At 35.3% G+C, this 26748-nt stretch overlaps 1 protein-coding gene across 31 annotated transcripts in view; it reads left to right on the forward strand.

Annotated features, from left to right (window-relative positions):
- Positions 1-26748, forward strand: part of AHI1 (Abelson helper integration site 1) — a 246470-nt gene that overhangs the window by 108735 nt on the left and 110987 nt on the right. For 29 of the 31 annotated variants that reach the window (XR_007470456.1, XR_007470454.1, XR_007470453.1 and 26 more), the window contains one exon: positions 10944-10999. The exons of the other annotated variants lie outside the window; for them this stretch is intronic. Coding sequence is in view for 14 of the 29 variants with exons in the window: in XM_049695198.1 (XP_049551155.1) it covers positions 10944-10999 (56 nt within the window). In the remaining 15 variants the exon portion in view is untranslated. The remainder of the gene's footprint in view (positions 1-10943; positions 11000-26748) is intronic. 31 annotated transcript variants of the gene reach the window in all.

Here is a 26748-nt window from a genome sequence, read left to right on the forward strand (position 1 = left end):
CTCAATTGATGTCAAAGAGTGTTCTACCTACGTTTTCTTCTAGGAGTTTTATGGCTTCCCTTCTTTAATTTAGGTTTTTAATCCATTTTGATTTTTTTGTCCTATATGGTGTGAAGAAATGTTCTAATTTCATTTTATTACATGTAGCTATCCAGTTACTGCAGTACCACTTACTGAAGAGTCTTTCTTTTCTCCATTGTTTATTCTTGCCTCCTTTGTTGTAGATTAATTGATCATAAGTGTGTGGGTTTTTTTCTGGCCTCTCTATTCTATTCCATTGATCTATGTGTCTGTTTTTGTGCCAGTAGCATACTGTTTTGATTATTGTAGCTTTGTAGTATAATCTGAAGTCAGGGAGTATGATACCTCTAGCTTTGTAAAGATTGCTTTGACTGTTCAGGGTCTTTTGTGGTTCCATATAAATTTTAGGATTATCTGTTTTAGTTCTGTGAAAAATGTCATGGCTATTTTGATAGGGATTGCTTTAAATCTGTAGATTGCTTTGGGTAGTATAGACATTTTAGCAATATTAGTTCTTCCAACCCATCCATAGTATCTTTCCATTTCTTCGTATCATCTTCAGTTTCCTTCATCGGTGTTTTATAGTTTTTAGAGTCTTTTACTTCCTTGGTTAAGTTTATTCCTAGGTATTTTATTCTATATGAGGCAATTTTAAATGAGATTATTTTCTTGCTTTCTCTTCCTGATAGTTCATTATTAGTGTATAGAAAATCAACAGATTTCTGTATGTTAATCTTGTATCCTGTAACTTTGCTGAATTCATTTATTAGTTCTAATAGTTTTTGTTTTGGGTGGAGACTTTAGGGTTTTCTGTATATAGTATCATGTCATCTGCAAATGGTGACAGTTTTACTTCTTCCCCTCCAATTTGGGGAAGAAGTAAATTTCTCCAATTTCTTTTCTTTCTTTCTTTTTCTTTTGTCTGATTGTTGTGGGTAAGACTTCCAATACAATAATAAATAGAAGTAGTGAGAGTGGGCGTCCTTGTCTTGTTTCTGATTTTAGAGGGAAAGCTTTTAGCTCTTCACCATTGAGTATGATATTAGCTGTAGGTTTGTCATAAATGGGCTTTATTATGTTGCTATATGTTCCCTCTATACTAATTTTGATGAGAATTTTTATCATGAATGGTTGTTGAATTTTGTCAAATGCTTTTTCTGTATCTATTGAGGTGCTCATGTGATTTTTACCTTTGTTAATGTGGTATATTGCATTGATTGATTTGTGGATATTGAACCATACTTGCATGCCTGAAATAAATCCCATTTGATCATGGTGTATGATCTTTTTTATTTATTGTTGAATTTGGTTTGGTAATATGTTGTTGAGGATTTTTGCATCTATATTCATGAGAGATATTGCCCTGTATTTTCTTTTTTAGTATCTTTGTCTTATTTTGGTATCAGAGTAATGATGACCTTACAGAATTAATTTGGGAGTGTTCCTCTCTCTTCAGTTTTTTGAAATAGTTTGAGAAGGATAATGCATATATTCTTTGTATGTTTGGTAGAATTCCCCTGTGAAGTCATCTGGTCCTGGACTTGTTTGCTGATTCAATTCACTACTGATTCAATTTCACTACTAGTTTGTTTAGATTATCTCTTTCTCCCTGATTCAGTTTTGGAAGATTGTATGTTTCTAGGAATTTATCCATTTCTTCTACGTTGTCCAATTCATTGGCATATAACTGTTAGTAGTATTCTCTTATGATTTTTTTGTGTCTCCGTGATATTGGTTGTAATTTCTCCTCTTTCATTTCTTATTTTGTTTATTTAGGTCCTCTCTTTTTATTCTTGATGGGCCTGACTAAAGGCTTACCAATTTTATCTTTGCAAAAAGCCAGCTCTTGTTTTCACTGATCTTTTCCATTGTTTTTTGGTCTCTATTTCATTTATTTGCTCTCTGATCTTCATTATTTCCTTCCTTGTGCTGAATTTGGACTTTGATTTTGTTCTTTTCCTAATTCCTTTAGATAGTAGGTTCTGTTGTTTATTTGAAATTTTTCTTGGTTCTTGAGGTAGGCCTGTATTATGGTAAACTTCTCTCTCAGAACTGCTTTTGCTACATCCCATGGATTTTGGAAAGTTGTGTTTTTATTTTCATTTATATCAAAATATTTTCTGATTTCCTCTTTGATTGCTTTGTTAACCCATTGGTTTTTTAGTAATAAATTGTTTAGTCTCCATGTTTTTATGTTTTTTCCATTTTTCTTTCTAATTTCTAGTTCCATGCCGTTGTGGTCGGAAAAAAATACTTGATATAATTTCTGTCCTCTTAAATTTATTGAGACTTGTTTTATGGTCTAGCATGTGATCTCTTCTGGAGAATGTTCCATTTGCACCTGAAAAGAATGTGTATTCATCTTTTTCGGTGGAATACCCTGCAAGGTATCTACTAAGTCCAACTGGTCTAAGTGTAGTTTAAGACCACTGTTCCCTTATTGATTTTCTGTGTGCATGACCTGTCCATTGATGTCATTAGGGTGTTGAAGCCCCTACTGTTATTGTATTATTGTCAGTTTCTCCCTTTAAGTCTGTTAGTATTTGCTTTATATATTTAGATACTCCTATATAGGTGCATATATATTAATGAATGTTATATTCTCTTCTTGTATTGATCCCTTTATCATTATATAATGCCCTTCTTTGTCTTTGTTTTAGACACTATTTTAATGTCTATTTTGCCTGATATGAGTATTGCCACCCCAGTTTTCTTTTTGTTTCATTTGTGTGATATATATTTTTTCCATCCTCTCACTTTCAGTCTATGTGTGTCTCTAGCTGTGAATTGAGTCTCTTATAAGCAACATATTGATGCACCTTTTTATATCCAGTCAGCCACCCTATGTCTTTTGATTGGAGCAATTAGTCCACTGATATTTAAAGTGATTATTAGTAAGTATGTACTTATTGCCTTTTTGTTGTTTCCTGGTTGTTTTTGTAGTTCTCTCTTCTTTTCTTCTTTTAGTTTCTTCTCTTGTTTGATGATTTTCTTTAGTGTTATTCTGTGTTCCTTTCTTTCTGATTTTTGTGTATGTGTTGTAGGTTTTTGATTTGTGGTTACCACGGGGTTCGTATATGTTGACCTATAACTATATCTACTTGTTTTAAAGTTCTAACACGTTCTACAAGATCTTCCTTTTTTACTCCCCTCCCCCACGTTCTGTGTTTTTGATATCATATTTACATTTTCATGTCTATCTCTTAACTGTTTAATGTAGTTATAGTTGATTTTACAGTTTTTGTCTTTTAATCTTTATACTAGCTTAAGTGGTTGATCCATAGCATTTCCTATATATTTGCCTTTACTAGTGGGATTTTTCCTTTCCTATAAATTCTTACTTCTTTTCTTGTTGTAGCCTTTTCTTTTCCACTTAGAGAAGACCTTTTAACACTTCTTGTAGGATCAGTTTAGTATTGATGAACTCTTAGTTTTTGCTTGTCTGAGAAGTTATTTCTCTCTCCTTCAATTCTGAGTGATAACCTTACTGGGTAGCGTATCTTAGGCTGTAGGTCTTTCCCTTTCAGCGCTTTAAATATATCATACCACTCCCTTCCAGCCTGCAAAGTTTCTGCAGAAAAGTCAGCTGAAAGCTTAATACCTTGTATATGACTATTTTTCTCTTGCTGCCTTTAAAATTCTCTCTTTATCTTTAACTCTTGCCATTTTAATTATGATATGTCTTGGTGTTGGCCTCTTTGGGTTCATCTTGTTTGGGACTCTGTGCTTCCTGTACTTGGAAATCTGTTTCTTCAGCTTTGGGAAGTTTTTAGCCATAATTTCATCAAATATATTTTTAAACCCTTTCTCTTTTCTCCTTCTGGGACCCCTACCATGTGCATGTTAATATGCTTGATATTGTCCTGGAGGTCCCTTAACTGTCCTCATTTTTTAAAATTTGTTTTTCTTTTTGCTGTTCTGATTGGATGATTTCCATTGTTCTATCTTTTGGATCATTTATGCATTCTTCTGTATTACATAGTCTGCTGTTAATTCTTTCTCATATGTTTTTCATTTCAATTATTTTAGTCTTTAGCTCTGACTGGTTCTATGATTTCTAGTTCTTTGCTAAAATTCTCACCTGTTCATCTGTTCTTTTCCCAAGTTCAGTTAGTATTCTTATTACTAATACCTTGAACTCTTTATCTGGTAAATTATCTGTTTCATTGGTTGTTCTTTCAGGTTTTTTTTTCTTGTTCTTTCATTTGAAACAAAAACTTCGGTCTTCTTATTTTGTTTACCTTTCTGTGTCTCTATGAAATTAGGTGAAACAGTTAACTATTGTGATCTTGAAGAGGTGTTCTTGTGTGGGAGCATCCTATGTAGTCTGAATGTGCCCAGTGGCTTTGATGTTAGAGCTGGATCTGAAATGAGCAAGGGTCATGCCTTCCCCGAGGGTGTGCTGGCAGCTATCACCTTGGTGGGAGGTGTGGCTAGAGATGGAGGGGCTAGCGATGGAGCGGCTAGAGCTAGAGCCAGGTGTGAGCCTGGGCTTTTCCTGTGCTCATTAGGCATCACCACCATATCAGGGGTGGGGGTGGGTCCCAAGGAGGTGGAGCAGAAGCCCTGAGGGTCAGATCCGAGCTTATTCCATTCACTTTAAGTATGTGTTCTCCCCACTCCTGGCAATGGCACCTTCTTCCCAGAGGAGAACAGTGATGGAGCAGGAGGAGCCAGAGCAGACACGCAGTCTTGGGCACATGCTGGGACGGTCATGGCACACCAGTCAAGAGTTGCAGACCACTCCTGATCTGCTGCCTCCATGAGTGTCAGCCATGGCTGCCCTCACCCTGTTCACATGCAGTGCCAGGTCCAAGCCGGCTCCAACCCCTACAAGAGCCCACTCTCCTCAGCATCAGCACCTCTGCCCTAGAAGGAGCTGCACCAGAGCAAGAGGGGCTGGAGCAGGCACCTGGTGCAGGCTGGGTCATGCACTGAGCCAGTTGTGGGAAACTGGCCAGAGCCCCGTGCAGTTTCAGTCTGCTTCCTCTGCCTTTTTCAGGGAGTAAGCAAGCACGTGCACACTCTGCATGAGTGAAGTCTCGATTTCTTACAGTCCTCCTTTAGGTCCCACTGGTTTTCAAACCCACTAAGGGTACTCATCTTCCTGGTTTTGAACCTTAGGGCTGGGGTGTCCAAGATGTGGTTCAAACCCCTCACTCTTCAGGGAGGATCTTTGAGCCCCTGATATCCCCCTCTTCTTCTGTGTCCCCGCCTTGGAGCACAGGTCCCAACCTGATCACTTCCCCTCCCTTCCTCCTCGACTCTGATCTTTCTTTACAAGCTTGGTTGTAGGAGAGTCTTTCTGCCAGTCTCCCATTTGTTTTCAGTGAGAATTGCTCCACGTGTAGATGGTTTTTTTTATGTGTTCATTGGCAGAGGTGAGCTCAGCATCTTTCTACTCTGCCATCTTGATCTCCTTCTGGATCAGATATTTTAAACATTAAAATCAAAATAAACATTCTGAATATATATATCAATTATGTTCAGCGTTCAGTAGGCCAGGTATAATTTGAAGTATTTTTTATGTTAATTAACTAATTTAACCCTCCCATAAGCCAGTGAGATGCATATTGCTTCCCCCGTACTGAATAAGGAAATGAAGGCACAGAGTGGATAAATAACTTGCCCAAGTCACATATCTAATAGTTGCCAGAGCCAGTCTTTGAATACATTACAGAGCGGCTCCAGAGTCAGGATATATTATACAAATAAATTGTTCTGTGGAATGGATTTTTTCCCTGATTATAAAGGAACAAAGTCTAATAGTAGAGATTATAAACAACTCATATCTCTGAACAGGGTGGTAATTTTATTATTATATATAATAATATTAATATTATGTATAATAATATAATTATTGTTATAATTTAAAATTATTTTTAATAAACATAGTAGATTTATTGAGTGGTGCTATCAACATGTCAAATATAAATACATTCATGCATTAATTGTGGAGTTTTCTCTCATTTTTAGGAAGGTGTTCTAATCAATCCAGAGTGAGTGTTTTGATTTTCTGTTGGCTCTTTGTTTTAAATAATGCTGAGAAATTTTTTCAGTGAGAATTTTAAACCTGTTTACTCTGCTTATATGGAAGATTTTTCAATTTTCAAAAATCTAGAATCTTTTTTGTTTGTTTTTCATGACATTAACTTTTTTAAAGAGTCTGCCTGAGCCAGTTGTCCTGTAGAATAGCCACTGTTTTGATTTTGTCTATTTTATCATGATTAGATCCAAGCCAGACTTTTTTTGGCCATAATACAGTAAGTGATGTGTGCTTTTTTGCATCACATCAGGTGGTATATAATGTCAGGTTGCCCCACTATTGGTGTTGCTATATTTAGTCCTGGATCTTTTTCTGAGCATTTTAATACATTCTGTTGATCTACATGTCTACTCGTGTGTCATCCCCACATTGTTTTAATTACAGAGACTTTTTACAATATATATTGATACTTAGTATTTATTTTCAGTCATCACTCTTTTTTTCCCCAGGATTTTTCTAGCTATTCTTGCATAGTCTTCTATATGAATTTTAGAATCAACTTCTCTAGTGCTGGGGCAAAAACTATTTTATTGAAATCACATTAAATTCATATATGATCTCAGAGAAAATTGGTCTTTATGTGATGTTACATTGTCTTAGAACAAGGGATGTCTTTCCATTTGTTCAAGACTACTTTTATGTCTTTCAGAAGTATTTTTACATTTTCTTCATACTGTTTTATGTATTTTTTGTATTTATTCAAGTATTTTCTCTTTTATGATAATCTTATAAATGAGGTATGCTTTTTAATTATATCTTCTAACTGGTTGTTTGAAAATGTAAAGGGTATTGATTTTTATATATTAAATTTTATATTATGCTGACTTTCTGATTTTTTAGTTCTCTTATTGGTTGTGTTAGTTTTAGCATTGATTCTTTTGGACTTTCTGGGTATAAATTATATTATCTGAGTAACAGATTTACTTCTTTTCCAATTCTTGAGAAGGGCTTGCAGTTTTCGTACAGACGTCTTTATATTGAATTTGGCAGGAAAGATCTTTGCCTTCTAAAATACTGTATTTTACTGTAATATAATAAATTGTATTTCATTTCTCTTAGCCATAGATAATCAAAGCATAATTCTCCCTGTGCCCCATATAGAGATTAATGGCAATTTCCAAAACTCAACTAGGATGCATAGTTATAGTGTTGCCTAAAACAAATAACTCTTTAGAAAGTTTCATAGAACGGAGGAGAGAAGTTCTCCTGTCCTTAGCACAGTGCCCTGTGCTTGGTGGGATGCCCATAATCATTTGATGATGATACATAAGGTTGCTGGATATATGTTCTGGCTTCAGAATTTGGCACTTTGTTTGGCCTGCTTTGTTTTTGCAATAAATCTGATCATCTTTTTTCTTTCTTTCCTTTGATCATGGTCCTGACTTGAAGATTGGTAGAATTTAAGGAAACTAAAAAATATATAATTCTGCTGTTCCAATCAGTCAGGTACAAGTGGGGTATAATGTCATGTTCTGATTTTCCACAAAGTAAAATACCCAAAGCATCTCCCAAGAAGCATAAAATTTCTTCATTATCTTCTCCAGAGTGTATTAATGTCTGGAAAATTAGGAAAATTTTAAAACAATACATTTCAATTTTTTAGTACGTTTAGAAACATTACCAAAGGAAGTAGTTAATTAATGTTTTTAAAAAGAGTCCTAGAACATGAATTCAAACATTCTGATGACTAATACACACAGTTAACACTGCATTGTAGAATATGAAGCCGGCGGCTATGGCATAGATTAATTCATTCAGTTAATATTTGAGTTAACTCTTGAGGGCCTTCTGTGTTTCGAGCATTTGGACCAGGCACTATGGATACAAAAGTGAATTAAATCAGATCCTGACCACAGGGGCTAGACAAACACACAAATGGGTGTGGAGGTTTGTGACTTAGATGCATGGGTTTCAGTAATGGTACTGCTGCTCCTTGGTTGTGTGACCCATCTTCTGACTTACTTTCTGAAAGCTGCTATTTCCTCCCTTTAAAATGGTGTTATCTTTGTTGTTTATTAATTAGCTGTCTTAAAATTCTTAATAGTTGTCAAGTTTTGTTTGTTTTGTTTTATTTTAATTTAAGAGATTCTCTAATTTTTCCATTGTTATCAGTGGCACTACCAGTCGTATAAGGTTATTTGCTGATCTTCAAGTTACTGAAACTCCTTACCAGAGTTTATTTTCTTTGCATGCTCATGGTTGTGGTCCCAACTATTCTGCTGGAGGTCTGAACTACAGCAAAAAAATGAAAGCAAACCTGTGCAACTCTTACCCCTGTGCTGAGGCACAGGATTAAGCTTCTCCTCTCAAGTCTCATCAGTTGCAGGTTACAGCCATCTCCCAGTAACTGGTCCTAGAAGCAAACTCCTCCAGGTGGATGGGCGTATAAGGCCTCTGTTTAAGGACCATTGTGGTCCATAGGATCTGCCAGGCCCTTAATGTACTACAAACATTGAACTGACAGATAATAGCCAGTTACCCAGAGGATTTATAGCTTCTGCTGGCTGAGAGCCCTCAGTGAACTCTGGAAAACCCATTTTCTGCCCACACCTTGAGAAGAGGCCTGTTTTCCATGCACAGCTCCTTGCTCAGCACCGAGGAAGACACAGCCCTCCCATTCCCACACCTTGCCTGACACACTGGCTCTGAGATCCCAGGGAAAAAAAAAAAACTTCATCTTCTGAGATACTGTCCAGCGTTTGCCATCCCTCTTGCCTTAGTCTTTGTAGGCCTCTGGAAAGGAGCTAAACATGATTTCAGATTTTAAAATCATTAGACAAAGTGAAAAAGAAGATGCTCACCTAGAAGATTAAGTGGCATAATTATCAAAAGATAAAAAATTATGAAGGTAAAAATAAAATGGGCTGCAGAATTAAACAAATAACAGAATAAAACTTCCCTGAGCAGGACAATGATAAGATTCTGCAGATTAAAGGGCTATCAAGTCCCAAGAAAGATTAATAATAACAAAGACACACTTGGACATACCCTGGTGAAAGCAGTCTGTTGGCACAATTCCCTCTTTCAGGGGAAGTCAGTCTTTTTTCAGGCCTTCATCTGGTTGGATGAAGCCCACTCACATTATGGAAGGCAATCTACTTTACTCAAGGTCTGCTAACTTAAATGTCAGTCCCATCCAGAAACATCTGGAATGTTTCATCAGATAAAAGTGAAATAAAATATAGATTTTTTTGGGTAAAATTTACTTAAAATAGCAGAATATTTGGGGATGCTTTTCCTTAAGCTTATTCCTTTCTGTATATTCTCTACTGAAAGCTTAAACAAACATGTATGATTGTATTTCTAAATGATATTATTTCAGTAGCAATCTAAATTTAAAACTAAGCTTATATCGGGTTGGCCAAAAAAAGTTCGTTCAGGTTTTTCCATAAGATGTTATGGAAAAACCCAAACAAAATTTTTTTGGCCAACCCAATATCTTTAGAAAATTCATTTTAAAATTCTAGTTTTCAACACATTCTTATCCTGAAGTTGAAACTGTAAAACATGTAATTTTTTTCTTTGTACTTTCATAAGCTAAGGATGTAGATTTGGGGGTTTTTTAGTTTTTTTTATTTTCATCATTTTGAAATTACTTTCTAATTGGATAAGAATTTTAAAATCAGTAGTCAGCCTAGGCCTATTTTATGGCAGTCAGATTATAGTAGTGAGAACACGTATGTAAGATGTTGCTAATTCCTGAACCCCGTGGTATGACCACTCTCATTTTAAAGCCAGTGTGTCGTGCCAGACTATTCTTAGCAGTTGCAGCTAGAGAGGGTTGTGAGAGCATGAGGGCTGAGGAGGTGAGGATTTCACCATTAGTTCTGTATACTTCAGTGTAAAGTCTTACAATAAGAATCAGCATTATTTGAATATTTTCAAAAATATTTTTCTTGGGTTTTAAAAAACTTTTCAAGGCCAGTGTTATCTAAGAATAAAAAATGAGTTAAATGCCTATAAATGAGAGGAACTAGTGTTTTGTTTCAACTAGGAATTGTGCTATTTGCTCTTAACAGTGCATTGCAATTCTCACTTCTAACCACCCCTGCGTGGTTAAGCTTTTAGCCTTATTTAACAAACTGTTAAACTACTCACATGTTAACTATTCACATGTTGGTCTGCTGATTGACAGAGATTGAAAAGTAAATGAGAGCCACACCTGTGTTCATTTTAAACTTGCGCTTGATTTTGAACCAGTATCTTTCAGATGAGATGCAATGTGTTACATCCTTAGAAGCTGTTTATTACAAAGAAATGCAGTAGAGGACATGGGGAACAAAAAGATAAATGTATACATGATAAAATGATTTTTCTCAAGGTTAGCAGTCTATATTGTCATTTTAAAGGAGAGAATCAAGGGAACTTTTTTTTCTTCAGTACTCTGTGGTGATTGAATAGATAGCCGATTGTATCATAGTAGGAAATCAGATGATCAAAGAGAAATTCAAATAGATTTACTTTTTGTTTTTGAGAAAATAAGGAAGCGATTCTTTTCATAGACTTTGTGATATTTCTTTATGAAAACTTGATGACCTCAAGACAGAAGCAAAACTTTCATTGAAGAAATGTAGCAGAGGGAGATAATGGTATAATTTTTGAGCTGAGAACAGAATAAGAGCACATCTCCTGCTATTGCTGGATGCCACTTGAATGAGGAAATTGGCTTAGCTCACCTTGAGTCAGCTCTCTTAGTTAGCTAAACTCTCCAACTGTTTCTGACCAAAGAATTCATGATACCACTTTAAAGGATTCTGCCATCCAAGGAGGCTTTTTTCTTGTAAGCTGTAGGAGTCATGTCTTGCTGACATAAATGTTTTCAAAATAAAATGTATAGGTATAATAAGCAAATATTCACAATCTTTTCATTTCACAGGGATTATCAGTATAGAAAGAAAGCCTTGTAACCACCATGTAGATACAGCACCAACGGTAAGGCAATCTATTTCTACATTGTTAAAACTGTTAAGAAGGCACAAAATAATACTGGTTATAGTGACACAAAATGCCATTGTAGAAAACTCTTGTAACCTACCTTTTGCCAAGAGTTATACCCCTTTAAGAAAATTAACCTTATGTTTTCTAATTAATCAAGATAACCTATCAATTTTTACTAAGATATAGGAAAATAAGATGCTGTATCATTTTTACAAGTACTTGTTTTATATTAATGTTATGAATAGAATGGTATTTAATTTTAAAATACTTTATACTTTTGATAAAGTACTGTAAGTCTTTATGCAAATTGATTTACACCCTTGTAAAAATGAGTATTATTTTCTGCACTAGCATCATTATTTAGCGTGAATGTTTTGTAATAGTGAAAGTAAGCCATTATGCTTCATTTCTCTCGTAGACTACTATGCCTTATTATTATAAAAGTGAAATCTAATCTTTTACCCCACTACTATTACTACCAGATAACAAAAGGCATTTAAGAATTATAGTATCTATTTACTATATTAAAAATAATTATAGAAAATAATATAAAAGGAAGACAAATAAATTTCCCTTTTAATCTCTGTATATAGTATTTGTATGTATGAAATACACTTCAGTTGCTGGTTCCCACTTGAAAGATTCACAAGAAATAGACTAGAGTATATCTCTTCACTAAGCATATTCTTGTTTCTTATCCTTTCTATATAATAAATCTTTCAAGTACTCCGTACAATTCAGCATTTCCTATTGTGAGAAAGATTTAGTAATATCTTTTTTAAGAAAATAAAAAAGTATTAAACTATATTTGAATTTTATTGATAATTAATATTTTCCTCACGGACAAATTGACTCCATTTTTTCTATTTGTTATAAATCTATATAATTGATTCAGCATGTTTGGTAACTTAATACGTGGGGCTTCAGAAACGACTGATGTTTGAGGAATTAATCATTAGCATAGTCATAAAAAGGTACATGGATATAGTGTGTGTGTTCCAGTTATCCTTTAGTAAGTATGCTAAAAGAATAGCCATAACATTACGTAAATTTTATTCATTAATATTAAAAATGGAAGGCTAGCAATTATGGAAAATTAATTATTTTAAGGTATTTGAATAATCTACTCATTTGACTATTTTATATACTTTTGAAATTTATTTTATTCCTGTAGGCTTTCCTGCAGCACCTTGTTTGCATTCTGGGTGTTTTGTACATTTTGGAGCTCAGAAAAGTGTAACCTGCCAGGTTTTTTTGTTTCACCCTGTAGGCTGATGGCAGATTCCCATGTGAATTAAATCATAAAATAATAGAACCAAATATTCATGAAATCATGAGAAATAATGGCATGAACAAACTTTACAGTAGTGCCCTGATCTCAACATTACTCCTGTGAATTAGGAACAAAATCTAATGCATAATAGTTTAGGTATTGTTGGTTTTTGGTTATGTTCTCCCAGTTGGATTATTAAATGGTGGCTCCTAATATATTAATAACATTTCTACTCTGTATAGTTGATAAGTTTTAAAATACTTGGTTTATACAGATGCTCCCGTAACACTCATTAGATCCCCAGGTTTGACTTGAGCCAATCTTCCTTTCTGATGTCTTTTTCTGAGCTGTTCTCCTTCTGTCTCTTTACTATAGCTTAAGCATATTCAACAACCTTTCTCCTCTCCCCCATAGTTCCCCAGCTTGCTGACAGTTAACCTTGGCCCTTTCTCCATAACCTCTAAATAGAATCACAAGTCTGTTCATTACCCAATCTCTGCTGGGCCCCAGGACAGATAAAGTCTGATTTTCACAGAAATATAATTTTACCTAATTTTCATCCTTTGTGTCAGTGTGCCCTTATTTTCCCTAAAGGGTTTAAGAGAAGAAAATATTTAGAGATAAAAGAAATAGGAAAAAGTCTGTCTAAAAGTTTTACAAAGTGGGATGTTTGTGAGTTCAAACTTTGTACTATACTGGCTAAAAAGGAGAGAGACTCTTTGGGCCTGAGAAAAAAAGTAGAAGGGGAGTGGGCCAGGATTTCACAATGGCTGAGGCTCTGAATGACTCTTGTCCTCATACCTAGCCACCAGTTTCCAGCCTACCAATCTACAATTCCTTTGGCTCTAAGTCCTACCGTGAATGGCTGGGGTCTAGGAGAGTGCTAGATGCTACTTACGACTAATTCAGCAAGGGAGGGAAGCAAAACTTTCTTAGGCCTCTGTGACAGGGAAAGATGTGTTTCTTGACGTTTCAGGTTGGAATGAACTTCTCTGTAAATATATGGTTATGATAGTTTGATCTTATAGCGTTATAGTGGGATGCAGTAGTGTTCTTTAAGTGAATATAGGTTAGCCTGAGAACAAAACCCCTTTTGTCCCTTGGTTCTGTGTTCTTTCTCACTCTCTTTTTAATTTACTTGTTTCCCTTTTTTTTCATTTATTACATGAATTTTAATTTTTTGTTTGGAATTTTTTTTCTTTTTGACATAAATAATACCATATCTGTGTTTGAGGTTCCTTCAATAGAAAGCAAAACAGAATATCCCCCCATGGCATGACCCCCTCTACCAAAAAGAATCAAACCTTCCTGCTTAACTGGCTATAATCACTACTTACTTTTTTTTGCATTCAGAGCTCTGAATTTTGTTCATATCTAAGAGTATATTTTCAAGTTATTTTTTCAAGAAATATAAATTGAGAATTATATTACCTGAATCTGCATATTTTAAAATATCTCTCATTTGTCTTTGCATAAGACAGCTTGCCAGGGCTTTTGATTATTTGAATATAACCTTTTCCCTTCAAAATGTTGTGGAAATTGATCATCATTTTGCCTTCTGTCATTGAGTATTTCAGGAGAGACATTCAAATCAGTCTGATAGTTATTCCTTTGTATAGGTAGCATGTTTTGCCTGTTCCTGTATTACAGATTTTCTTTTATTTTCTTTATATGTAACGTCTTAGCTCAGATTTGATGCATAAACGTGTGGCTTTCTTTTCACTGATTTTTGGACTAAATGGTATTCACTCAGACGTGTTACTATTATAGGAAAAACAAATAAGACATCATACAATCATAATATTAGATTACATGAAGATAATTAGATCATGCCACTTTAAGAGCTGGTTGCTGCACCTGCTTATAGCCTCCAGCAAGTTAAGGATAATATCAGACTCAGATTAATCAGAGGTCATTGTCTGAACCCTGAAAGGCAGGTGTAAAAGTAAGTTAATAGTTAAATCAGCATAGGCTTGAGTCCCATAGTTACTTTAAGTGGAGGACTTATTTGCAAACCAAAGAGAAATAGCAGCTAGCATAAGGAAGTCTTCCACCCACATGTCTGGTCTTTTCTTACTTTAGGTTATTACACAAAGGACTTAGTTAAAACATACCTGCCTTTTAGTGTACAGTCATATGCACAGCAGTTCCCATAGCTTTTCCTACTTTCTGGTGGAATTAAAACATGGTAAGCCATGTTGAATATATAAAGTATTTTTAGTGATTTGAGGAGAACTGTTTTTGAATTTCTTCCAGTGAAAACTGGTATGATAAAATTCAAATAACATCAACATGGCCTATTGTAGTCAATCTTTTTTGTAAAGCTTCTGCATTCCAAACCTGTAACCCTAACTTATACTATTTCTTTCTTCTTATTTTATTCAGTGATCCCACAACCCCCACTAATGAGAACGAATTTTCTTTTAACAAAGGGATTTTTTGTCAGTTTATAAAATTACAGCTTATGTTTTCGTAGAAGTCTACACATCTACCACAGCAGGTTGAAACAAACTCCTGCCTGTCTCATCAGAATTATACCAGTTATGGAACACTTTTGCCATCTGTTAAAGTGTTGCATAAATTATTAAGAATTAAAATATCCTAGCTTGATTGGAAATTTAAATGTTGGTTCATTATTCTTCATTGTTATAAGACCAGTTTAACAAGCTGTTCATTCATTCTGCGGTTACACTCCTTCTAGGTTTTCTAAGGGCTTGATTGATAAATTTTTGTCACATGATTTTTCGTCAATGGTAAACTTTACTGTGTTTTAGAGTATTTTATTATTATGAAAATATATCTGAGATGTTTGTGGTGTTGCTTGCCCTTAACAGTAAACTTATTCATAAATGTACATACAAATTAAACTTTATTCTGAGCCTCTTTTGGATTATATGATTATGGATTATATGATATTCATTCTACAGCATTTTGAGTTGTTTCTGCTGTTAGATTATTATCATTGTTTAGCCCACTCTAGGTTCACAAGATTGCTACATATTGCACATTAGTTTAATAAATGTATACATATGTTTACATAAAATATGTCTTTCACATTTTAACATACTGTTGGGGACAGCCAATCTAGAATTTTCCGGGAATTCATAGTATGTAAACTAGGGTGAATGTGCCCCTATAAAACTCATAAAATAGAACCTATGGCCAATCTCTTCCTGAAGGCAATTGTAGGGTGGAGAGGGAACTGATAAACTATAAGCTTTTATAACTTGTCATAAAAGAATCTGTTTTCACTTATCAATAAAGTAGCAATTCAGAGCAATTCTATTGAAATTCAAATGTAAATGCAATAAATTCATTCTTTTTTAAGACCACTTGTGAGTTATCCATAATATAATATTTTTCTTAAGTATTTGCACATTGATTTTTCTCCAGATATTGTAAATTATGAAGCTTATGTTGATTTTTCCCATTAGCATACTCTGCTGACATTTGTTTTTCTCAGGCTTTTTTCCACCAGTTCTCTTTTGACTTTGCTAAATTTCTCTACCTGAGAAAGTTTTAAAATTCTGAAAGTATCATATTACTGGAGGACTATAACATAAGAGTGGCATAATAGGAATTTATTTTCTAAATTATCAGCAAACATTAGGTGTACGGTGCCCATAGGACAGTACAGTATCAAGTGCTGGGTAGGTGTGGGAGTGGTATGGGGGAAAGCAGAAATACAAAAAAGTATAAAACATGCTTTGTGTCTTTGAGCAGCTCTTGGTCTAATTAGAAAAGTGAACTGTAAATAGTTAAATCTCAATACATGAGATGGATAAAAGTTCAGAGCAATATAGTACAGATGTCATGTCAACAAGGCAGCTTGTACTCAAGTATAGGAATATGGGATGGGCCTTGAGTGCTTTAGGAATTCCCAGGGCTGTAGTGATTTGGGAAGGCTGTTTAGAGTATGAAGGTGCTAAACTGGATCATAAAGGACAGATGGGATTTTAAAAGGAATAGGATGTTCTAGACCAGAGTAACAGTGTGACAGAAGATCACAGAAGGAAAGTACACAGAGTTTATAGATGGAGACAGTTTGCCTGAAGCAGAGCATTTCAGAACATGAGATAGATTAAGAAAAGGTAATTTGGGCATGATTTATAAAGATCATTGGATGTTAGGTAAAAAATTAAGACTTTATCAATATAAGCAACAGTAAGGCATTTGAGCATGAGAATAAGATGATCAAGGGGTAATGTTTTTAAAAAATTAAAATAAAAGCAGCTCATGAAATTGCAGGTAGATGGAGATTAGAAGAAAGTAAATGATCTGTGAAGCTACTATTAATCCACATTCAAGGTGCTAAGCGTCTGGATAAGGAAGGGGCAATGAGAAATCTTTATGAGAAAGATTTGGAAATTGGAACTGATGATAGAAATTCAAAAGAAAAAGAGGTAAATGATGGCTGGAGACATAGGTTACTGAGAAAATGATGACTCTTTTAACAGATTTTTAAAAAAATAGGGACGAAGGATGATTTTTAGAGAATAATAGATTCAATTTTAGACATGTTAAATTTCAGGTAACCAGAAGCCATGAACAAGTAGAAATGTTCAGTAGAGAACTGAGCATATAGGCTTGAACCTCAGAAAAGAGGATGAGTTTGAAGATCTAAATTTGTTGTGTTTGATAGAGCCACACTGAACAGCTCTGGGGTCCTGAAGGGAGATCCAGTGGTCAGAAGCCTCAGACCTCGGTTGTGGGAAGTCCTGTGTATCATTATAAGCGGAAAGCAAGCAAACTCTTCACAACAGGTGTCCAAAGGCCCCATCCGGGAAAGGGGCAGATATCCAGTCTTTAGAAAAAGCTCAGTCAGGAACCAGTCTCCTCTGACTCACCTCCCAAATTCGTTCTCCGCAGAGTTATTTATCCAAGGCATAAATGTGATCATATGTTAAAGATCTTGTGGTACACCCCATCTCCTACCAGTTGAAAGCTAAGCTATTTAGCATGTGTTCGGAAGCCTTCTGCTACCTTTGTAGACTTATTTCAAACTTTTCCCCAATACTCAATGCTGGCCACTCGGAGCTACTTGTAGTTCCCTAAACATGTCTAGTCTCTCGCATTGAGGAGTAATTTTAGAAGAGGGCTTAAGAACACTGAGTCCAGACCAGGTGTCCTGGCTTCAAGTCCTGCTTTGGCCACTTTTACTCCATATGACTTCAGGCAGGGTTCTTTACCTCTTTGTCTGCAAGTGGGAGTGATACCTACCTCAAGGATTGTTGTGAGGGATAAATGAGTTGAGACACATTCCACTCAATATTTTTCTGTATACCAGATATTGAATATTATTTCACCACAAGAGATGGCCAGATAATATGGACAAGAACATATCCCAAGCCTGAGGTCAAGAATCAAAGGGAGGACGCCGGGGTCCCAGCTAGGGCAGGGACACTGGGAACAAGGGAATCTGATGAAGGTTGCCGCAATGACCTGCGTGTCTCTTGACCAACCTTCTTTCTTTTTCTCTTTTCATTTTTTAAAGTGTGTTTATGTATTTATTTATTTATTGCATATTGTGACTGTCTCCTGCTGTCGATGCAGAAATCCAGTTACACCAAGACAACAAGCATATAAACTGGGATTGTCTTGGGCAGTCCTAAATGTGTGATCCCTTTATTCATCGATTCTGTAAGTCGTGGCAGCCAGGGTGATCTTTTTAAAATATAAGTCAGAATGGGTTATCCCTCTCCTCATTAACACTCTTCAGTAACTTCTCCTTACTTGTAGAATAAAACCCAAACCCTTTCCTGGGGCCTACCAGGCCTTGCCTGATCTGGTCTCTGCCTACCTCTTCAGCATCACCTTATGATACTCTTTGCTCTGAGTTTCTGGAACACAGCCAGCCTTTCTCCTACTCACCTATCAGCTTTGAACATTTGGTCTCTCTGCCAGGAATATACACCCCCTTTTGCATAATGGGCTTTTTCTTTAGATCCCAGTAAATGTCAGCTTTTCAGAGGATCTTCCTTCACCATTCTATCTGAAGTAGATACTCCCCACTTAGTCTTTTTATTGCACCTTTTTTTTTCCTTCTTAATACTTATCCCAATTTGTAATTTTTTTGTTCAGTTATTTTCATGTTTATCTCTTGTCTTCCTCGATAGAATGGATGTAAGTTTCATGAAAGTAGGGACCATGTCTGCTTGAGTCACCATTGCTTATAGACTGTCAGTAGATACAGCTTAAATGAATCAATGAATATAGGCTGAAACTATAGAAATAAAAAAGCACAGAACTAGACTGGACTTCGGGGATGTCCATATTCAGAAGGTTGGAAAAAGAGCCCTCACAGAAAACAGACAGAAAAGAGAGACATAGGAAGTCAGGAATAGTGTAGCATCTTGGAAGCCAAGGGAGTCTAACTGGAGGTTTTGTGCCATCATAGGTAGTCAGAAAAGTTTGGGAGAAAGGAAGCCAGATGGTAACATTAGGAGGCATGATGAACTGGAAGCAATTCGGGAAACCTGTCATGAGAGGAGTATGGAAAATAGAATAGCAGTTAACTTAGCCTTGTGTGTATATTGCTGACTCATTTCACAAAAGAAAGTAATGTTTTGCCAATAGGGCTGCCATGAAAGGAATCTATGTAGAATATGAAGTAAATGTTTCTTTTTCCGTGCTCTTCAAAAGTGAAAAATTAAGCTTTAGTATTTATGCAACATTATTACTTTCAAAAAATTTCTCAGATGGAAGGAAAAATTCAGGAACATAAATGGGGAGAAGGATGCACACTGTATTTTAGCATTAGACAAAGGAGTAGAGTTAGGCAGTTGTAGCAAGATTCCTTACTAAGTATTTAAAACTTTTCTAGTTGGTAAAATGAGGAAAGTTGAAGAAGTTGATCTTTTAGGTCTCCTTTGGGTCTTTTTCATCTGCTCTTACTGTTCCAGGACAACATATTAAAGAAGAAAAACTAAGCAAATTTCTGATAGTCATCTCTTGAATGCTCACTCATCATTTCTCTCATTCTTCCTATTCTCAGGATTCAGTTAGAGTTCACCCATATATTATACACAGGGCAGTCGTGTCCACTGGGTTGACTAACAGATTGCCTATCACCACCATTGCTATTGGAAATTTCATGCTGCTTAATTAGTAGACGTGGGTTAGTTGTCTTCAGTAGATCAAAAACTAGACGTGGGTTAGTTGTCTTCAGTAGATCAAAAACTAAGTCCTTTCACTACAGACCAAATCTCTCCACCTTCATAAGCCCAGGGCTTGGTGAAATGATGCCAAGCAGTAGGTTATGGTGTTCAGATAACTGGTGTAATTTAGCCAGCAGGGGTTAGAGAGCATGTGCAGTACAGTGGGGAAGAGGAAGGGCACTGGTCTGGCTGCCTAGGATTCTATTGAAAGAGAAACCAGTAATCTTTTTTGCCCATTTCAATCTCTTTCACTATCTTTCCCAACACAAATAAAGTCGTGTTCAGTTACACAAACTGGTGGAACTTGAGGAATCGGCTAATCAAAACTGTGAATCAAGAACAATTCAAAAGTGCACAAATATTCTAAAACAGTACATCTGAAGCATTAAAAAAACTAAAGAAATTAAAATCATTCCATTTTAGACTCTAGCTGAAGTACTTCCTTATTCAAGCTCTAGTGAGATGTCTAGAAGTATGAACACATGGTTCCCATGAGACCTGACTCCAGAGGAATTATTTTGGTCATTTTTTCCCCTGAGAGCAGCAAAAAGAGCAAGTGCTGGAAGGGAGTCTGCTTCCTCAGGAGCTTAAACTGGGAAGACAGGAGCCAGAAAGCAGGAGCTCTGTTAAATGCCATAAGGGGAGGTGGTGATATGCCCCACCCAAAACATTTACTTCACCCCCTAACCTGTTTCTTTGGAGTAGTACTTACTGTCATTGTAAGTACAGTCTGTGTTTCTGTAATGCAAATTAGGCAACGTGCAGTTAATAAATAGATGAATGATGTCAATAAGATTGCAGAAGATTTATTTATGCATGTTACAAGTTTAAACCCATCAGAGGCAGGCTTTCTCATAATCAAATGGAAAGACTGAGTCATTTTAGAAAAAAGCTGAAATGCCTTTTGCTAATGTCTAATTTAGTAGCTTCAAGAACTGCTAATACAAATGAAGAATTGTTTTGTTTGATGAAATCTAAAACCTGATTGGGTTTTTAATTTTGATAAACTGGTCTCTATTGAAAGGAAATTCTTTCATGGACCTGACTTACCCGTAATGCTGGGTACAGATGCCAGCAAAGATTTAATACCACATTAGTACTTTGATTAGGATTGTTAGTTTCTTTCAGCACCCTAGTTACAAGTTCCATAGATTTTAAGTAGTCTGCAACAACTGCATTTTTTTTTCATAAGCCTCATTCTACAGAATGCAAGACTTTATAGCAGAAAGGCCTATAAAAAATTATGGAATTTTGTCTCCCCTCGTAAAATGTAAACACCGCTAAAAGAGAGGTTTTCCATGTTCTTGTTCAGCACTGCAGTCTGAGAACTGTCCAATACCTTACACATAATATTACTAGCTATTATATTACTGATATTCATAATGATCCTGAATCTCTAAGAATAAGTTAATCATAATTATATCAAACTTATTTAACTTTGTTGTGAGCATCAATGATACACATGTATTGAATACCTACTATGTTGCCAGTGTATCTTTATATCTACTTTCTTTTCATCTGTATAATCTTAGATAGGTATTATTATCCCCATTTTATAAATTATGAAACTGAGGCACTGAAAAGTGAAGAGTCTTCACTAGGGTCACACAGATGGTAAATATAGAGCCAGGAAATTCTTTTCTATTTAATTAACATGTTACCTAAGAGCCTCTGGAGTTCTTGATATTTGCCAAAGACTACATTATCTGCTAATAATGGGATATTTTGATAAGTGTATTGAGACGTTTCTAATCTCTACACATTTTTAGTCATTTAGCTTCAACGTATGAGAAGGATGTGTCACTGGTTACAAAAAGAAGTCCCCTTGCTTGTGGATACGGTCTTTCGTGGAAAACAAAAAACTACTTCTGCCTTAGAAACACTGTGTTTTCATAATTACTCAAGTTTTGTGCTTTACCTACAAATGATTAGTACCTTGGTTTTACTCTGCTTCTAGATCGTTATAGAACAAATCAATTTCCTCTGCTATAAACACAGCTCTTGAGATGCTTGAGAGTGTCTGTTTCATCTTGACATTCTCTTTTTTAGACTAACTCTATCCATTTTCTTCTACTTAATCTATACTGATTCCGTCCAGTTTGTTCATATTCTTTGGAAAAGTGACATCCAGAACTAGATTTAATATTCTAATTGTGATACGAAAAATAGTGATATTATTGGTTTCTATAATCTGCATACTGTGTTTGATATTGAATTATGACCTACCATAACTTCTTGATATTTTAAAGATTTACTGTCAAGACCTGTCTGCCCATTATTTACCTACTTGTGCCTCAGTATCCTCATCTCTAGAATGGAGATAATAATAGTACCCTCCTCATTAGTGCTGTTTCCAGTACTGAGTACAGTGTCTGGCACACAGTAATCTCTCAGCTTTCCACTATTACCGTTTAACCCTAAGTTCAGTGGTCCATTTATCCTTGCTGAATTTCATTAGTTTATTTTTGACTCATTTTTCTTTTGAATGCTGATTTTTTTCAGCCATGGTCGCTCACTCCTGAACTCTGTAACATGAACAAATTTTATAATGCCCCTTATTTATTGTCTTTATTCACAACATGAGGAAAATATTGAACAATGAACAAAATCAAAAAGGCAACAATTTCTTTACATGTGGTCAATTTAAGTATTTATTTATCAACAAAATGCCTTATAAATAAAAGTCATTTTGGGGGGGGATGTTATTGTTTAAAAGCAATTTCAATGTTACGTTGCATTGTCCTTTAGCAAAGCATTTACTTACCTGTCTTTAAAAATAAGATTTGGTGATTACTTGAAATTTTCCTTTTAATCAATATAAAATTTGATCCCTGTAAGGAAGCATTGAATATAGTACATAACAGAAACCAGAACTTGAGTTGATCATGCCATAAAATGAAGCAATTATTTAGAAAAACTTTTCAGACTCATCATTTTATGGAATATTATTTTCCACTTTGGGAAAATTTAATCAAAAGTTATCAAACTAGTCCTCTATTCTTCCTGCCTAGATGGGCATTTGCCATCTGCCACTCCAGATGTTCCATAGATTCTTTTCTTACCTTGATAAATATCCACGAGTTTACCAGGTCTCTTCTTCCCGTGATGCCCTTTATCCTGCCATCTTCTCAGCGTCCCCAGGGATCAATCTTTGGCAGAGATCATAGTGCAGCAGCCAGTAATGCAGACACGTCTTGGTATAACCACATTATTGGGTCACAGATTAGTTTAATGCATAAAGAGTAAGTAAGATAAATCCCTAGAGGGAACGAAACTTCTGTGTTTTTAATTAAACTTCATAAACTTTTCTTGTCACCATATCTCTGCCTGGTAATATGGCAACATGAGCAGACTTTTCTGAGGGCACTTTATGGATTCAAAGCTTATTTTGCCAAACCTAGAAATAAATTTTCTTTTCAGAATGGAGTTGGAGTTAGTAGATCTATATTTTTTTGGAAAATATGGTTACGTTTATAGTACTGCAGAAATATTTTACTACAAAACGCCATTCCTCTTTGATAAAGAACTTTAGGAGTTGAGTAATAACAATCATACCTCTAACATTTATTGAGCACTCACTATGTACCAGGCACTGTGCAAAGTGTTTTATGTAGGATATCTCATGAATATCATAATTCTGTATCATAAAAGTATCATCATCATCACCACCATCATCATCATCATTCGCCAGTAGGGAAACTGAAACATAAAAGGTCTTTAAGAGTCTTTTAGAAACATTTAAATTAAATGTGTTAATGCATTATGGTAGATGAGCCAAAAATATTAAGAGCAGAATAAGTTTATATGATTAAACCATTAAATTCAAGTGTCACTCAGTGGCACAAGGCAGATTCTGTGGAAACTGGGAGCAGTTCAGATAGTATTAACAGCAATTAACACTTATAAAAACAATTTTTAGTTTTAAAAACCCTGCTTCATGGTGTGTATTATTTCATCTGATCTTTGTATCATCACTGTATCTTGTAATGGCATTAGGCAGGGGTGGTAATGAAGAGAGTAGACAACTGAGCAACACTGGTAGGGCTGACCAGAATGACAGCCAAGAAGGGTCATGAAGACCTTGAGGACAGGACGGCCAAATACAGATTCCTCCCTCTTCACCATCTACCATGGATGTTTTCTAAGAAAGCCAACTGCAGAATTTTTTTCTTGGAAAACATCCCATCCACACACCAAGGAGTTTTAATCAGATATGGTTTGGGGTTAGTGGATAGAGTCTTAGATTTCCTCAGAATAGTGGCACTTCAGTTCTCAAAGCTGTGGGGTGGGTTAAAGACACATAAGTAACAGAGAGTAATCTGGATGTGAGAAGGGGATCTTGGGGTTTGGTGGGAAGAAAGGGGCCCAGAAGCTGTGGTTTTTCTAGTGCACTGGCAGAGTCACCTGTGACCTTGAGAAAGGAAATTGCAAGCACCTGTTACACTTCAAACTATGCTACCCACATGCCACAGACAGCTGTTTGAAGAACAGGACTAAAAAGAACAGGAATGAAAAGGTAATTGTATCACCCAAGAATGAGGTGATTGGGCTTTGTCCCTTCTTCCTTGAGACCTACTTGTAAAACTCACTGTACACACCCAAGTGTCAGCTGGTACCTAAGCATGAATGACTCCTCAGTTGATGTTTCTAATCTTAATTATTCTTTTCTTTCTCCATTCTACTAGAAAAATCTTCATAATAAATACTTAGGCTGTTAACCATTTGGGAACCAAAGAACCTGAAAATGAGTACAGCTCAATAAAATTCCTGTCTTTCCTGGGACTTATATTGGGCCTTTCCACTTTAATCTTCTGTCACTGGTGCTACCAACTGCTTAGTTCTTACTGACAAAACCTTGGTAATATATTAAGCTTATCTATTTCTCTTATGTACCACATGTATTGCTTTCCTCTTCTGTTATATTTCCACAGTCTAACCTCTTTTGTCCACTTCCATAGCCAGAATCAAGACTCCCCTCTCTGACGTGAATCGCTATGGTCTCCACCTCTGTGTTTTTGCTTGTATCTGTTCCTTTCTTCTGACTAACCTCACCTTCCATAACCATAATTTCTATGATGTTCTTTTTTTATAACAGCTTTATTTGGATATAATTCACATAGCAAAATGTTTACTCTTTTAAGGTCTACAATTCATTGGGTTTTAGTATATTCATAGTTTTGTACACATCATCAGTGTCTAATTTTAAAACATATTCCTCACCCCAAATAGAAATCCCATACTCAGCAGTAGCCACCCACCCCCCTACATTGCCTTCTCTCCCTAGCCCCTGGCAAATACTAATCTACTTCCCATCTCTGTGGATTTGCCTATTCTGGACATTTTGTATAAATGCAGTCATATCATACGTGACCTTCTGTATCTGGCTTCTTTCACTTAGCATGCTTTCAGAGATCATCCATGTCATAGCATGCATCAGAATCTCATTCCTTTTTATGGCTGAATAATAGTCTATCATATGGATATGCCACATTTTATTTATCCTTTAATTCATTGATGACCATTTGGGTTGCTTCCATTTTTAGCTATTATGAATAATACTGTGCGCACATTTACATACAGGTTTTTGTGTAGACAGACATAGGTTTTCAGTTCTCTTGGGTGTATATTTAGTAGTGAAATTGCTGTGTCACATGGTAACTCTGTATTTAACATTTTGAGGAACTGCCAAAACGTTCTCTAAAGTGCCTGAACCATTTTACAATCCCACCAGCCAAGTAAGAGAGTTTCAATTTCTCCACATCCTCACCAACACTTGTTACTGTCTTTTTTATTATAGCCAGTTTATTGAGTGAAAAGTTATATCTCTTATATCTCCTGATTTTGATTTGCATTTCCTTAATGATTAATGATGTGAACATCTTTTGCAGTGCTATTTTTATATCTTCTTTGGATAATTTATTCAAATCCTTTGCCCATTTTCTAGTTGGGCAAATTATGTTCTACTATATAATTGTATAAATAGGATATATTTTAATGACTGTGTTATGTATTTATGTATGTATGTATATATGAGAATCAGATCTTATTATACCAAGGGTAGCAATACAGTTTTGTTTTTAGACATGGGGTTGAAGTTAGCACATCTACATTTAATTTGGAAAATAGGATCACATTTATAGTTGCGGGTGTCCTATAGAAATATTTTTATTTTAAAACACCATTCCTCTGTGATAACTCAAAGAACTCTAGGAGTTGAATAATAATAATTATACCTGACACATATTGTATACCTACCATGTGCCAGGAATATAGCATATAAATATATATTATATAAAATCAACTGTATAAATTATGTAACTCATACATAAATATAGATATAATATAGATATATTCATATTATTTATATCTAATGGGGTTTGTCTTAGTATTGACTTGTAAGAGTTCTTTATATACTCTGGATACAAGTCTCTTATCAGATACGTGATTTGCAGATATTTTCTCCTGTTCTGTAGGTTGTCTTTTTCTCTTTCTTGATCATGTCCTTTGAAGCACAACATTTTTAAAAAATTTTTATGAAGTTCAATTTCTCTACTCTTATCTTTTGTTACTTGTGCTTTTGTTACCATATCTAAGAAACCATTGTCTGATCTAAGGTCACAAAGATTTACTTCTATGTGTTCTCAGAGAGTTTTATCCATTTAGCTCTTACCTAGGTCTGTAATCCATTTAGAGTTAATTTTTATATATGGTGTGAGTTAGGGATGTAACTTTATTTTTTTGCATGTGTCTATCCAGTTTTCCCAGCACCATTTATTGAAAAGACTATTATTTCCCCATTTAATGGTCTCGGCACCCTTTTCAAAAATCAGTTGGCCATGAATGTAAGGGCTTATATCTGGACTCTCAATTCTATTGCGTTGATTCATTTGCCTATCTTTATGTCAGTAATCCACTGTTTTAATTGCTGTAGCTTTGTAGTAAGTTTTAAAAGCAGAGCTTGTCCTCCAGCTTTGTTCTCTTTCAAGATTATTTTTCTGTTCTAGGTCCCTTGCATTTCCATATGAATCTTAAAATCACCTTCTCAGTTTCTGCAAAATTTTTAATAGGGATTATGTTGAATCTGTAGATCAAAATGGAGGATTTTCATCTTAACAGTATATTAAGTCTTCCAATCTAGTAACATGGGTCTTTCAATTTATATAGGTCTACTTTATTTTTTTTTTTTTATTTTTTTATTTTTTGAAGTCCAACACTCTAGGGTTTTTATTCTTTTTTTATCGAAGTATAATTGACTTACAATGCTGTGTTAGTTTCAGATGTACAGCAAAGTGATTCAGTTTTATATATATATA

Source organism: Orcinus orca, chromosome 12 (assembly GCF_937001465.1).
Source record: "Orcinus orca chromosome 12, mOrcOrc1.1, whole genome shotgun sequence".
Taxonomy (NCBI): domain Eukaryota; kingdom Metazoa; phylum Chordata; class Mammalia; order Artiodactyla; family Delphinidae; genus Orcinus; species Orcinus orca.